This window comes from Lathamus discolor, chromosome 6 (assembly GCF_037157495.1).
Source record: "Lathamus discolor isolate bLatDis1 chromosome 6, bLatDis1.hap1, whole genome shotgun sequence".
In the NCBI taxonomy this organism is placed as follows: domain Eukaryota; kingdom Metazoa; phylum Chordata; class Aves; order Psittaciformes; family Psittacidae; genus Lathamus; species Lathamus discolor.
The window spans coordinates 58,560,531-58,575,619 of NC_088889.1; the positions used below are offsets into that span (position 1 = coordinate 58,560,531).

Below are 15,089 nucleotides of genomic sequence, written 5' to 3' on the forward strand. Positions count from 1 at the left end.
AATGTTTTCTGCAATTTGACCTGTATTTTTTTCAGCTTTCTGGAGGGGTAAAAAAAAAAAAACAAACTAAAAAAAAAACCCCAACCACACAAAACTATTCTGTAATCTTGCAAAAGTGATTGTCCTACATTATGAAAAATAGAGTATTATATATTTGAGGGATAGTTTGAATTCCCCTTTCTGGCACAGCTCTGTAGTGGGTGATTAGAAATGGACAGGCACTCAGGCAGCACTTCTGGGGCAGGATTTGTTCTCTGTGCCCAACTTAATTTTGAACAGAGGAATTTGACTAGAAGGCATGATTCTTAGTGCTTCAGCTCCCATAATTCCCAGAGTTATTACTCCACTGTTATCTCAAGAAAGAAAAAAGTATGTGACTGAACAAGAAATGCATTTCCTGGTTTGTTCCTTTAATAAAATTCTAGTGCAAAACACTGGAGGTACGAATTTCATTCCTGTAGCAACACTCTCACAAAGGCTCCTATTTCAGCTAGTCTGTACATTCACAAAATCGTACCTGCAGTAACTGCTGGGTATTTCAGTCCTGGATCAGCTACGTGGCTGGGTCTATTCTGCTGGTAGGGCAGCTTAATCCCAGTGAACTGCAGAGTATGAGGCAGGAAACATACACCAGTTCTTATGCAAAGCAGAGCAATCCACACTGCATTTTAGTTACTGTCATAAAAATAGGTTATCACAGAAACTATACAGGATGAATAGGCTCAGGAACAATACACAAAAATCTTTCAGAGTTACCTAACAAGAAAAGCCATGCTTTGACTTTACGTAATAGCATCATTCACTAACTTTTTAAGAAAGACTTCACACCTTTTAACTTTTACTTCTGTTTTCTTAAGCTTTTGGCAAGCTTTCAGCATCAATTTTCTATACAAGGCACAAAAAGAATTTAATAAACTGGAAAGAACAGAATATAAAGGGAAGATGAATTATAACTTCAGCACATGAGCCTTTCGTCAAGAATTTATAAAAAAGCAAATTACACCTTTCAGTGCAAAATACAAAAACTTTTCAATATTACTGTTGTGAGAAATTAGACAGAAAAGTCAAGTTTATCTACATATCCTGAAATAGAGGTAGAAACTAATCTCATCTACACATGTAAACAGCTCCATTTAATTTTAATCAGTCATTAAAAACACCATTTAAGAAGAATTCATCCCTTTTAAACAGGTCAACAAAAAAGATAAGCTTAATGTGAAGTTTAGTATTCTTCATTGTACTAGAAGATACAACGTTCCATGTTTTATGTAATAGCTTTATTATCAAATGGCAAGAGGCATTTAGTGATGATGCCATGCAGGTATCACAAAACATTCCAAAAGATAGACAGGTCACTCCTTGCAAGTAAAATGCAAGCTACACCTGCCTGTCCTGGTTCATTTCATGGTAGTCACTTTCTTCCTATTAAAATATTACAGCTATCTCTTGGATCACTTGCTGGATTCCCTAAAACTGTAGGGTAGTAGAGTATTCCACAACACAGTGCTTTTTTGTCTTTTTCCACAAGGCCTTCCTTACTCCTCACCACCCTTAGTCCTTGTGGGGTAGGAAACCGCTTGGGGCCATTGGCAGCTGAAGTAAACATAGAAGGAACAGGTTAAAAAAACCCCAAAACACTAAGGTTTTGCAAAAGGAAAGAACCTTATTTTTGACCTTTTTAGTCTTTTAGTGCCTTTTAGCCACTGTGATGGGAACACAGTCCATGGCTGAAACACAATAGGTTTTTCAATGACATAGCCTGATCCCATCTACACAGTGAAATATAACTCAAGTGAAAATGTCAAGCAATAGCATGATTCATGTTAAACTGAAAAAGTTCAGTTCCTTCTTTAGCATTTAGTGTTCCCTCTTTAGTCTTTAGAACCTTGGTTCCACCAAACACTGGCTTTATACACCACAGAAAGGACTTCACAACAGCATCTGTAATTGACCAGAAATTGAGGCAAATTCTAAGAAAAAACACTGGGCAATAAGTAGTAAGTAGTTTATTCTGACAGTTCATCTGCATGAAAAACTAACTATGCAGAAAAGTAGGCTGTAAATGTACAGCAACTTCACACGCCAACAGTCCAGGAGACACTTGCTTACAACAGCTAAATTCACACTAAAGTTTACTATGGAATAAATCCCCTGGGTAGGCGACCTCTGACATCAAAACTGCAGCAACAGAAGTAATCACTGCTCAGTTTTAAATGCCAATAAAGTACACTTTTAGAGTAAATTCGAGTAACAAACCAACTGCTGAAGCTAAATGATCTTACGATAAACTTGCAAACAGTAGTGATATGAATTCCTTTACCCATCTATGTCAAAAATACCATTTACTGTACAGCCTGGATTTAAATAAAAGACAGTGTATCAATAATATTTACTGAATATTTACATGTAGTACTGTGATGAATTGAAGGAGTCAGTTAACATTATGTTACAAAAAAAAAACCCAAAACCCTTTAAGGTAGCAGTACCTTCCACATTATCACATTTATGGAACTGCTAACAATGATCTATCATATGATAACATGAAGACACAAATAAACGATTGAATTGGAGCATATGCTAATGTGCCGACTGCCATTTCAGCAAGATACTTTAGGGGCACCAACTTAAAGCATATAAGCAGCACCGGTTTCAGTAGGATAAAACTTTAATGCACACCCCAGTTCCTTGCTGATCAGGGCATCACTTCATGGAATTCCACTAACATTACAAGCTACAACAGTTATAAGCATACAAGGAGAGGTATCATATACCTTACTGAGTGAATATATATACTTCTTCTTAAAGGTAAATCATAGCTGGTTGCCCCTTGCCAGTTACTGACTTACCAGACTACGGAATGATCCTGTCAATTTTACATACACTAACACAAAAGCCTTCCGTTATGTGATGCTTTGAATATTACTCAGAATCAGCTTTTTAGTAAGAATTGCAGCAATTTGCCTACCTGACATTTCTTCTAGCTAATCAACCTGCAATGGAAAATTTTATACTCTTTATGTATTGCTTGAGAAATGGTAATTAAAATTACACTGCTGTGCTGGTTTCAGCTTAACAGTTAAGTTTCTTCCTAGTAGATTCTTCCATACCACAGCACATCATGACTATCCCCACAGCACATCCCCATCAGCCTCTGGGAAAACTGAACAGTACAATGGCCTGTTAAAAACTACACTGAGAGCAATGGGCGGTGGGACTTTCACACACTGGGATACACATTTACCAAAAGCCACCTGGTTGGTCAACACTAGGGGATCTGTCAACTGGGCTAGCCCAGCCCAGTCAGAACCTTTATGTACTGCAGAGGGGGGTGAAGTTCCTGTGGTGCACATAAAGAATTTGCTGGGGAAGACAGTCGGGGTTATTCCTGCTTCAGGTAAAGGCAAACCCACTCACAGGATTGCTTTTGTTCAGGAACGTGGATATACTTTGTGGGTAATGTGAGAAGATGCGGAAGTCTGGTGTGTACCTCAAGGGGATTTAATTTTTGGGGAAAACAGCCAATAAACTCAATTACACCGTGTTGCCTGCTATATAAGGCTTCTGTAGCCCATCAGCTGTATGCCCGTCTCTGTCACTCCGGGCTCTGAAAATACGTACTGTCACGAACATCAGCAGAGAACAGTCATGGGAAAAACTGGAAGCAGCAGCAGGAGTCTCCCAGTACTGTCCTCAGGTCACCATCCACTGAAACTGACTTCCCTCAGATCATCACCCCAACAACGAATGAACTTTGATGAGACCAGATGAGCTCAGTGGTGACATCATCACACAACAATCCAACACCACACACCATGTCTCCTGCCCTGAAGGACTGTTACAACAGATCATGGACTGAATGAATGCAGCAAACTTTGTAGCGATGGTCCATGGACTAAGGAATGATACGTGTGTGTGTGTATATAAAAGAGACAAAAAAGATACTGGTATATTGGAAAATGTGGAACCTGAGCCTCACATAAATGGTATGGAATAAGGGGCAGATACAGTCCTGGTTTCAGCTGTTAAATTTCTTCCTAGCAGCTGGTGCAGTGCTTCAGTTTTAGTGCAGTGTTTTGGCTTTAGTCCGAGAATAATGCTGGTAACACACCAATGGTTGAGTTGCTGCTGAGTAGTGCTTACTCTGGTCAAGGACTTTTCAGTCTTTCATGCTCTGCCAGTGAGGAGGGGCACAAGAAGCCAGGAGGAAGCAGAGACAGGACCCCTGACCCAAACTAGCCAAAGGGGTTACCACATCCATACCACAGCATGTCATGCCCAGCATATTAACTGGGGGGAGTCACCCAGAAGGGACAGATCGCAGCTTGGGCCTGGCTGGGTATAGGTCAGCAGGTTGTCAGCAACTGTGTTTTCTGAGCTTTTTTTGTTGTTATTATTTCCTATTATAAATATTTTTGTTGTTATTGTTGGTATTCTCTTATCACTATATTTTACTTTTTTTTTTAGTTACTGGACTGTTCTTATCTCAACCCACGGGGTTTACATTCTTTTGAGTCTCCTCCCCATCCTGCCCTGTGGAGGGGGGGAAAAGGGAGGATGAGCAAGTGGCTGCGTGGTGCTAAGTTACTGGCTAGGGCTAAACCATAACAATTGCTTAAACATTTTTAAATTTTTTGAGAACTGAAAGTTTTATATAATCATACAATCATTTTCTTAAAGTGGCAGGATAAATCTAAGCAAGTGAAATATTGGCAAAATAATCAACAGTAAAAAAATAAAAATTAGAAAGTAAAAATCATCAACCAGCCACGATCAAAATTCTAACCTGCTCTCTCCCTTTTCATGTCTTTCCCAGAATAAAACTTTACAGAGGACAAGAGGGAATGATGTGACACTTTGCCTTTGTTAATCCAGTTAAATCTGTTAAAGAAGATGTTGGTTCAAGTATTTAAATCCACACAGCACTAGTAAGTAGAAGTAAACAATCAGAATATCACTGTAATTAAAGTACTGCAAAACCCCCTCTGTTTCTGAGTGAGCACCGTTATTATATTGTTATTATTTTGGAACTCCCAAAGGCAAAAAAACCCAGAAATGTTGTTGATGAGGAAATGTACTCAGACCAGATCACATGCACACCTACAGAGAATATTACAAAACTGGACTGAATAATTAAGGTTTCCTGCAAGTTTTAGAAAGCATTATCTGTAGTTTATGTCTACATTACACTTTTTGCTCTGCATATAATCAGAGCAAAACATTACATCTGTGTTTACACTTCCCTCATCCTCAGTGCCACATACACCCCCTCCCAAAGTAAAACACTGATGGTTTGGTTACAAAACTATATGTAGTACATTTCTGAACACAGTTCCTTCAGTTTTGGGCCATGTGTTCATTTAAAGACATTCTTATCAATTACAAGCCTCCTCTTTAATTGCTTAAGATCCAATAGAAAAGCAAATATACAAATATCAGAAGTGCTGATCCTGAGATGAAGTATGGGAAATTCTGGTCCAGTCTGATCCTTATTCAAACTTCTGTTTCAGTTTCTTCTGGAAGACAGCTGGTAGGATGGAGAGGATGGCTAGAATCATGAGAACAAAAACAGAGTTCCACGAAACAGCTTCCCCTGCTGTTGTAAGTTGGTACAGCGTTGTTCCTGCCTTAATGGCTACAAAAGACGGTGGTGCCACACCTGGAGTGGGGAATTAGAATGGTAGGAAAGCAAAGGAATAAAAATAACCAGCTTGTCAGCAAAAAAAAAAAAAAACAAAACCAAAACAAAACATAAATCAGTCAAACTTTTAAGATGCAAATTTTCAGCTTCTGTTGCCTTGCACGTTTGGAGTTTTTTTGGTTTTTGTTTTTGGTGGTTTTTTTGCGTTTTTTTTTAAGAGAAGTGTAAATATAAAATCAAAGACAAAAAAAACCCTTATCAAAAGAAATGGCTTTATGCCATTTTAAATATTTTTAATACCAAACACAGGTAACTAATAAAAGCATCTTTGCTCTTTAGACTCTGCAGATTTCAAGCTCTCTCTACAAACCAATTTTAAGTGCATAAAGGAAAAATATGGATAGTTTCCCAAGCAGATTAAAAATCATTTGCAAAAATATGCCAATTACAAACCTAAAGTGTTTAGCACTACATTAGTTAAATTATGAATTCATTCCTAGGAAGATATAGTATGATGAACAAAATGGAGCGGGGATTAAAAATCCCTCAGATCAAAGTCCCATACATCCTCACACAGTTATACTGAATTCAAAATAGGAACTTACAGAAGTTGAGGAAGGTGTTTAGTCATTGAGTGAAACAAGAAGTTACCAGTACAGTGTTCTTATAATGTATGTTTCCTTAATCAAGTAATTAAGACTGGGCTCATTACCTCTCACTCAATGCATCAGAATAGTCCTGACTACTAAAAATCTTTTGACGGTACAAGCGTCACACATCGAGAAATACAAAAATATTCTTGTGTAATCGTCTGTCTGTCCACTAGGTGATGATCTCTGCTGAATAACTCATACACAGGTGCAAATAATACCACTGGCTGGCTACCCCAAACCGCGAGTCACTAACCAGAATTCTTACCTAGAAAAGTGCCAATGAAAAATACTTTCAATGGCACATTAATTACAGGAGATGTTATATTGATAAACCAATTGGGAAGAAAAGGTGTTATTCTCAAAAATATTATGTAGTTAATGAGGTGTTCTCTGTGTCGTTCAACCTGCCAAAACAAAACCAACAACATAATCAATAAAAAAATGCCTGCCTTGAAAATACATGAAATAGTTAAACAATTATTCTACTACTAGAGTATTTTTAGGGGTTTTTTTAGTATCTCTTGTAGAAAGTTACAAGTTGCAAACAAAAATCAGCTAAACAATGAGTGACTCAAGGAAGAGTCATCAGTGAATCAACTGTTAAGCAGTACTGAAGTTAGTCTGGAAATACCAGTCTATAGTGGAGCATGGCAATGAATCAGCCAACATAAACAGCAAACAAGTAATCAGGCACAGCAGCAGACCTAACCCTAACTTGAACACAGCAACCTCTGCCTAACTGTAGCCCAAATCAGCATGGCCAGCTTGTCATCCTATTCCTAAAGCTTTTGCAGGAACTAGCAGTGACATTTGCTCCTAAACCATTCCATGGTGACTCATGATCAAACTTGAAACACAGCTGTATTCTTCTCTTGGAAACTTACCCAGGTCATGGCTCTGAAGTTTATCAGGTGACTGCTGCCAAGGCAGTTGCAAAACCTATCTAACCCAGAAGTCAGAACACCCAGCATTACTCACCCAGGAGCAATCACAGTAGCCTCAACCTCATGTACAGTCTTAGTTATATTCTCAAGTCTAGAGCCTAGCCCAGTTCATTACACTAGGACTCAAAGTCTCTTCTCCTTCCAGCCTATTTTAGTACATCAGCCCTTTCAAGCGAGAACTATAACCTCAAACCAACTTTTAAGAATAGCAAAACATCCACCATTTCTGGCCTAGCATGGCAGACCTTCGCCAAGCCTAAACATGGTCATCTGGCCCCAGACAACTGAAATCAAACCTGGTCTGATTGCAGTTCCATCTTAAATCTCAGGCAGCAACTTCCCTCCCCCCCAGCTTTAGGTCTAACTACAACACTGAAGTCAGTAGCCCTGCTATTGTTCAGTAATACCACTGTGGGTTTTTTAATCTTAGTGAAGGACAAATATTTAAACCTTGATTAACCTTGCATCTTAGTCCTCAAAATGCAAGCATGATATAGTCCAATTAACCTGCAAACAGTGAGATACGAGCTGCACATGTAATCACATAATTTGAAATCACATATCCAGTTCTATTAGTGGAAGTAGTAATCATTTGTTACCCAGAACAGCCTCAAGATTACACTGTGATACCAGGATTTACTTAGGTCAAGAGTCAAAATACTACAGTATTATTTAATAAGTTCAAATGTATCAGACTCAGTTCCACATCTTATCTCATAGGGAAGAAGTTTAGACCACTTTTACATGAATTTAAAAAAAATAAATCTTGAACAGAGTACATTTGTAAGTCGTGCTTCATACTTGCCCCCTCCATAAAAAACAACTCATGTTTCACAGTATCAAAGCAAGAGTCATGAGGCCAAATACTAATCACACTATGATTCTGAATTGCAATTTTTTAACTTCATCTGACAACTAACACTTGCTGAAAGTAATGTTATCAGATACTGTAAAAGAAAGTTTCCAAATGCTCCAACCACATCATCATCTTCAAATTAAGGTTTTGCAATCAAACATACAGCTATGGGTTTTCTTCCCCTATAAATAACACAAACCCAGCTTTCATTAGTTCTGATGCTAGGAGAGCTATTATTTTAAATTGAAACTGGAGAGGTTTCCTACTGACATCAGCTAAATCAGGGGGGTTATCAGTTGCAAACTCTTCCTAGGTAAAAATAACTTCCTCACAGGAAATATAAAAACAGGAATACTACCCGCTGTTTAAAAATGCTCAGAGAAAGTAATTACACAGTGTCAGAAAAGAGGCAGAATCCTTTGTTTGTAACTAGATACATAAGCATGAAGCCCTGGTTTTCTATGCTATTATACTACACATTTTCTGACAAATTTCAGCATCTCTAAAAAAAAATTTACCTGTTCTGACCATTTTACTGCTTTTTCTGTTAAATATCTATATACAACAGGACGTCCCACTAGGTATGAAAGCATATAGCAAAATGAAGCTCCAAGTCCAGAACACTGAAAAACAAAAAAATAAAGAACAAATGAGCAGAAAGTCCAATTAATCTTAGCCTTATATCCCTGTTAACTACATGGCTGCATAATACCTGCTCCTATGCAGCCCTCCACTGGGGCTGAGGGGCTCTCCTTCAGAAGTATATACACTCTCTAAGAATGCTGTTCTTGGACAAGACTGTTCCTTTATTTCCAAGGCATCTAGATCAATCAAAATTCAAAGTAGACAATGCTGATTACTTACCAGTTAATATTGAGTGCTTCTACAGTTTTAAGATTTTGAACTGTGAAAGCTTTGCAAATAAAGGGCACAACAGCATTAAAGAGATGTTAACTTGAAAAATCATCAACTTGGTCCTCTACACCTACACAATTATCTCATTCTTATGTACTACAGCTCATTATGATTGCATCTTTTTTATGTATTTTTTGAAGCTTGTCATTAACATACATTTTGTATCTTAAATGAAGCTTTTTGGGTATGTAAGCCATTTAAAAATAAATGTGTTTTGCTATGCGATAATTGTGTTCTGAAATTACAATAGGGTTCTGGTGGATGCTAAACAAATGTAAAGGGAACTCTGGCTGATTCCCACTCAGATGCCTCCGTTATTAAGGACATTTGGAGAAACAGTTTAGTCCTTTGGATCATCACCTGATGCTACAGTGAATTTTGTGGGTAACACCATTCTCACAACAGACCTGATTGAGAACTTATTCATTCCTCAGAAACAGAAGTACACCCCTATTTCACTCAGACTCTGATAATTTCAAACAGGAAGCTGATCAGATGATTGGTTATATTCCAAATAGACAGAAATACATGCCCTCACAAACTAGTTTTCATACTTACCAGACAAACAAGAAATAAGGCCAATGGAAAGGGATAAAGAAACCCTGACAGGATACTGAGAAATATAGACCCAGGAATAGCAAACGTTTGCAAGCTGGGTCCATTACTTAAGGAAAAAAGAAAAACAAACCAGAAAACAAACTAACCAAAATTAAAAGCTACCCATTTCTTAATTTTATAAGCAGTCAGGATATATATATTACAATTGAAAAAGCATAAATATAAATAGGCATAGCTTCTAAAGATCTTTATTTCAAAACACATTTGCAGAGGAGCAAATAAAGCCGAAGAGGAACAAGCAGTAGATTGATCATTACACATACAAAAATTATTCACTAAGTAATAAAAGCTGTACTACAGTCTTCTTTCTCTGTGCTCCAATTGACGCTGAAGTTTTATCATAACATTACAGGAAACACATACTTCCGATTTTACAATGTTGACTAGAGATATGTAAATTTCAGATATTCTCTCTGAAATGTTCACAGAACTGCCCAAGCCCATTAACTACTAGGAGTTTTGTGGAAGACAGACATACATGACGGCAATTTCTACTTCCTTACAAATAGATATGGTGCAATCACTAGATAAAACTAGGACACGTGATCACTAATTTCAGTCAGAATTTTTCAAAGAGGCAAAAATTAAGTTTCTGCATCATAAGCAAACAGGCCCTTTAGCTTAAGGCTTGCTAGGTATGCTTGAGACTAGGACGTATTGCCCACTTCAGATAGAAATATAAAGCAAAATTATATCTGCAAACTATTTTATCTGAGTTGAATTGACTGAAATATCACAAAGCCCAATAATCTTCCTTAAGTCCATTAGAACCAGTACAACTTTTTCTAAGTGTCAAGGTTCTGAAATAACTGTAAGATGCTTGCCAGCTGAACACAAGTCCACTGCTAAGACAGTAAGCGTCATCATATCAGCTGCTATAGTAATTCAATAAACAGCCAATTCTGTTCCACTTCTTGTTAATATATAAACTAACATTTTAATTTTCTTTATAAATCTATTACTTGTGAACTACACCTAAAAAGACCAAGCTAGAGGACACTTAATAATGGCACATCCAATGCTGATTTTTCTCCGAGTTACAAAAGCCTCCTGCATTAAACTATAAAAAAGACCTCTTACACAGCTTTTAAGTTATTGACCTTCACTTAAGTGTTCTGGTTAAGAGTGTGTTTAATGATTAATTAATATATACAGCACTCAGAAAAAAAATTAACAAAGAACACAGGTAGTCTTTGTTGTCTCCCCAGGCAGAAACTACTTCAGAAATTTAGCTCTCTAAAAGGAATTATTTTGAATGTGGGCACTGCGGAGGTGAAAGAAGGCTCAAAACACTTTCCCTCAGAAATGCTGCAAAATATTCTGTACATTACCCTGACATGGCACTTGTGAACATCTCAAGGAAAAGCAGTGCAGTAATCTCAGTATTCCTTAGGATCAACAGTAATTTCTGACTGGAAATTCAGTTTGCAATTTAAAAAGTTAGAAAATCAGTAAAATGAGACCGAGTCCAGTATCAAAGCTAAAAATATTGTCCATAACAGACAGAGTCAAGGTGAAGCTGCATGCAAATCCCCACCACCATTTAGTAGTATAGATGATGCACCAATTTCTTTCTACTCAATCCTTTCTTGCAGTCCAAAAAACATACTGAAACTTGAAAGAAATGTTTTTAAGTTCAAAGATTCTGGAATATTTGTGTCTATAACCACACTAGGTAGGTTAACCTTCACCCATAATCAATAACATACAAGATTTCTCTTTGAGATAAATATGACATCAAAACTGCTCTTTATATTTGAAAAAGGATACAAAACGTATGTGGCAAAATAAGCCACTAACACTTGAACATAAAATGTGTCCTTATACTTGGACAGGACTTTTCCCAAGGCCTTTGCATCATCCATATCTCTAGGAACCTTTATACATTCTCTTTCTTCTCTGGAGAAAAAGGAAAAAAAAGGGCAGAAATGGTGGTAAGTATAATCAAACAGTACAATAAAATTAGTTACTGAATATATAGGTAATTTGACACACTACATCACTAAACTGCAGCCTCATCAAACAAACCACATGAATTATTATGATAACATTCTCAGATGAACACAATATTTACAATGTGTTTTGCATTAGAAAATCCTCAATTTTAGACACTTGCAAACTTTCTTTATTCATTACAATAACCTGATTCATTCCTAGAATTTTTTTTTCTTACCAAGTACTGATCAAAATCAAATAATTACGCAAACCAAACCATGGCAACTGAACAGCGCTCAACGTTTCAGCCAAAACCAACTGTAACTGCCTCAGCACTAGGGTCCTAACATCTGAAGTGCAGCAAGAGCAGCAGCAAAGTTCTACCTCACAAACAAACAAAGCTTTAAGAGCAAAATCTCATGTCACACCTTAATCTGGTGCAACCCTGGGCAGCACAGTTGAGTGTCCTCTCTTCCGCTGTACCAGACTTAGTGACTGGATTGTTGCAAACTGAACTTGTTGAGCAAGTTAATCAGACAGAAAAATAACTACTAAAAGAAAAAAAGAAAATTGTCAGACAAGCAGACTTCCATCTTGTCAAACTATCTATCGTCCCAACACAAGTACTAGATGCAACAAAAAAGGAGAAAAAAAGAACATGAAGCTCAGATATGAAAGAAGAAGGATGTCCCCTTCTGATGACAGCCTCCAGTTATGCCAGCGCACAAGGAATTTTCAAACCTAGGCCTACCCAAGCATGCTTTGCCTCTCAGCTGAAGAGCATTAAGAACATAGTGAGTTACCATTGCTAATGTGACAGCAAGCAACTTTTCAAAACATGGTATCTCAACGGTGGCAGAGTAATCCTAGGTCAAGTACAACTCTGTTTTCACAGAACCTACCAGTTAGTAGTTCAATATTAATGCATTGTATCCTCACATTGCAGGTTATAAGCTCACATTTATGTTAGGTTCTGTCTATAATTAACTCATGTCAGTTTAAAGATCACTTAACCCCATGTAGGTTCCTCTACAATTTGGTACTGAATGAAAAGCAAATAAATTAACTTTTCCTGCCATACTTACTCACTAAGTTGTGGGAAATTTCTATATACCAGGAACATAAGGAAAGCAGCTGATGAGAAGATGGACACTAATATAAGCAGTGATGTTCGAGCTGATCCACCTTCTGCCTGGGCTTTTCCTGAAATCCAACAATAACAAAGTTAAAAAAGCCAAACCAAAACACCACTGCTCTCACAACAGTCTTCAAACTTCAAACTTCAAACTATAAGGAAACTTCAAGGTAAGCTCTCTGTGAACATGATCTTCCCACCAATACTTTCAATAATATATACAACACACTGCTCACATTCCCTGAAAGCTTTCAAGTACATCTGAAGTTCTTACACTGGCAAACATCCTGTAGAAGTCCACTTCTACAATTCATAATAATTCATCAATTAATAAATTTGTAAAAAGTAAAACAGAGCAAACAAAATAAGCCATATGTATTTTTAACTTTTTTGACAGACATTTGCCAGTCTGGTTACCTAAAGATTTAACTCAAACTTAAATCTTCAGTATGATAATGCAATTCTGGACATGCTCACTATATTTTTTCCCCTCCTAAGAAAGAGCACCAGAGCCAGTAGCCAGTCAGGACAGACCCATCAGGAAAAAACATATGTAAACACACACCAACTTGGGATATAAGGATTACAGTTCTCAAGACTTCAGAATTACATATATTTTACACTCACAGACTTCTCTTGGATACGTCTACACAAGCTTTTATTAGCTTTAGAATTCTCGTATAAAGGAAGCAATGGGAGTTCAATATGTGACAAAATCGCATTTTAGGCTGCTTCTATACTTTAGATTTTTACCAATATGACCATATACATGCAGTACAACAATTGGCACAAATACAGCTATACCCACACAGAATTTAAAACAGGAATAGACAGAACTCGCTGCACCCACACTAGGGTGCGTATGTATTAAAACACTCTGACACTATCAGGGGAGCACACCTTCACAGTGAGCATCAGTCTTGGCCACGTGAAGAACACAAAAAAATAGCAAGGCTGTATTTTAATTCCCAAATACAGGTCGCATGACTAATTGCCAAGGCGCAACATTCAAGCGGGTCAAACTGCCAGCTCACTGTTGCAAAACACAGTGAAAGGATAATGAAACCCACAGACAAAACAGCCGCCTGGACAAGCTGGCAGTTCTACCCGCTTTGAGGTCAGCGTGAGTGCCGGCTGAGCTAAGACCGAAGGAGACATCCATGTAGCAGTTACAAGCATGAATCACAGAATCATCGGGGTTGGAAGTGACCTCTAAAGATCATCTAGTCCAACCGCCTGCCAAAGCAGGGACAGCGAGAGCAGGGTCCCTGTTGCAGTGCTCCTCAGTGCAAAGTTGTTCTTCACGTCGAAGTGAAACTTCTCGCGTTTTAGTTTATGGCCATTGCTCCTTATCCTGTCGCTGGACACCACTGCACAAGAGCCTGGCACCCGCTTTTGAGACATTTCTACGCACTAATGAGATCCCCTCTCAGTCTCCTCTCGGCTGAACAGGCCCAGCTCCCGCAGTCTCTCCTCACGCGAGGCCTTCACACACCGGCTGCCCCTGAAGCGGCCGTGTCAAACGCCCGCGCGGGCCGGGGACGTTACCCTCTGCGCCTACCGACACCGCCCCCGGCCCGCGCGGGCGGCTGTGCGGGCAGCTAACCCCTGGCAGGACGCTCGCTCCCGCTGCCCCAACCCCCGGCACCTTCTAGAAGCTGCCGCTGCTGCTTGGCGCTCGCCGCCGCCGCTGCCGCCGCCGCTTGGCAAGGCCCGCGCTCCGCCGCCCTCCGCTGCGCCATAGCTCCGCGACACCCCCCGGGCCCGCCCGCCGACCGGCGAACCAGGGCCAGGGCAGGCCTTGCCGGCACCGAACGACGCGGTAAGAAGGTGGGCTGAGACCGGCCACTCCTCCCCTTTTCCCCGCTCCGCTCCGCTCCTCCCCTCGGCTCTGCTCACCCCACCGGGTCGCAGTCGCGTTCCCGCCCCCGTGGCCGCACGGCGCATGCGCGACAGCAGAGTGTCGTTGGTTTGGGCGGCTTAAAAGGCGTGCGAGGGTGCCCCCCGCAGTGTGGTGGAGTGCAGTTTGGTTTCTCCAGCGTTGGGGGCAGGCCGGCCGTGCTCACGGGAAGTACGGTAAAACTTGGCTGTGCGAGCTCGTGTTACCTCAGTAACGGCGTGAGGTGCGGGAGCGGCTTTACTTCCGTGTGTGTCTACGTCGTCCCTCAGAGAGGGTGGCGAGAACCCCGCGGCAGACGGCTGTACCTCAGTTGAACTGGAACAGCATTGGGGTCTGAGCGGAAGAAGCATTCGTTACTTGATTTTTACAGTTTTGATTTTCGATCTGATTTGTTCCTTTCTTTCGAGAAGAAAGTTTCAGCGTGCTATTTCCACAGAGCTGGATTGCTCTTTCCCGGGAGGAAAGAAAACCCCGCCAGCTGTATCAGGATTTTGT

At 39.5% G+C, this 15,089-nt stretch overlaps 1 protein-coding gene across 1 annotated transcript; it reads right to left on the bottom strand.

The window, feature by feature from the left end:
- Window positions 1-1,990: 1,990 nt before the first annotated feature.
- TMEM41B (transmembrane protein 41B) lies at window positions 1,991-14,557 on the bottom strand. Its single transcript, XM_065683001.1, has 7 exons — window positions 14,343-14,557; window positions 12,645-12,762; window positions 11,395-11,523; window positions 9,565-9,658; window positions 8,610-8,714; window positions 6,557-6,695; window positions 1,991-5,656 (listed from the first exon to the last, which is right to left on the bottom strand). Exons 1-7 carry the CDS (start codon window positions 14,434-14,436, stop codon window positions 5,487-5,489), a joined length of 849 nt encoding a protein of 282 aa, XP_065539073.1. The 5' UTR covers window positions 14,437-14,557; the 3' UTR covers window positions 1,991-5,486.
- Window positions 14,558-15,089: the final 532 nt, after the last annotated feature.

What these genes read in the sequence shown, in the direction of transcription:
- TMEM41B (XM_065683001.1), bottom strand. Translation starts at nt 14,436, where the DNA reads ATGGCGCAGCGGAGGGCGGCGGAGCGCGGGCCTTGCCAAGCGGCGGCG. An exon ending in GCAGCGGCAGCTTCTAGAAG is followed by an intron (nt 12,763 to 14,342) that starts GTGCCGGGGGTT and finishes GTTGGATTTCAG; the next exon opens with GAAAAGCCCAGGCAGAAGGT. An exon ending in TTTCATTGGCACTTTTCTAG is followed by an intron (nt 5,657 to 6,556) that starts GTAAGAATTCTG and finishes TCCCCACTCCAG; the next exon opens with GTGTGGCACCACCGTCTTTT.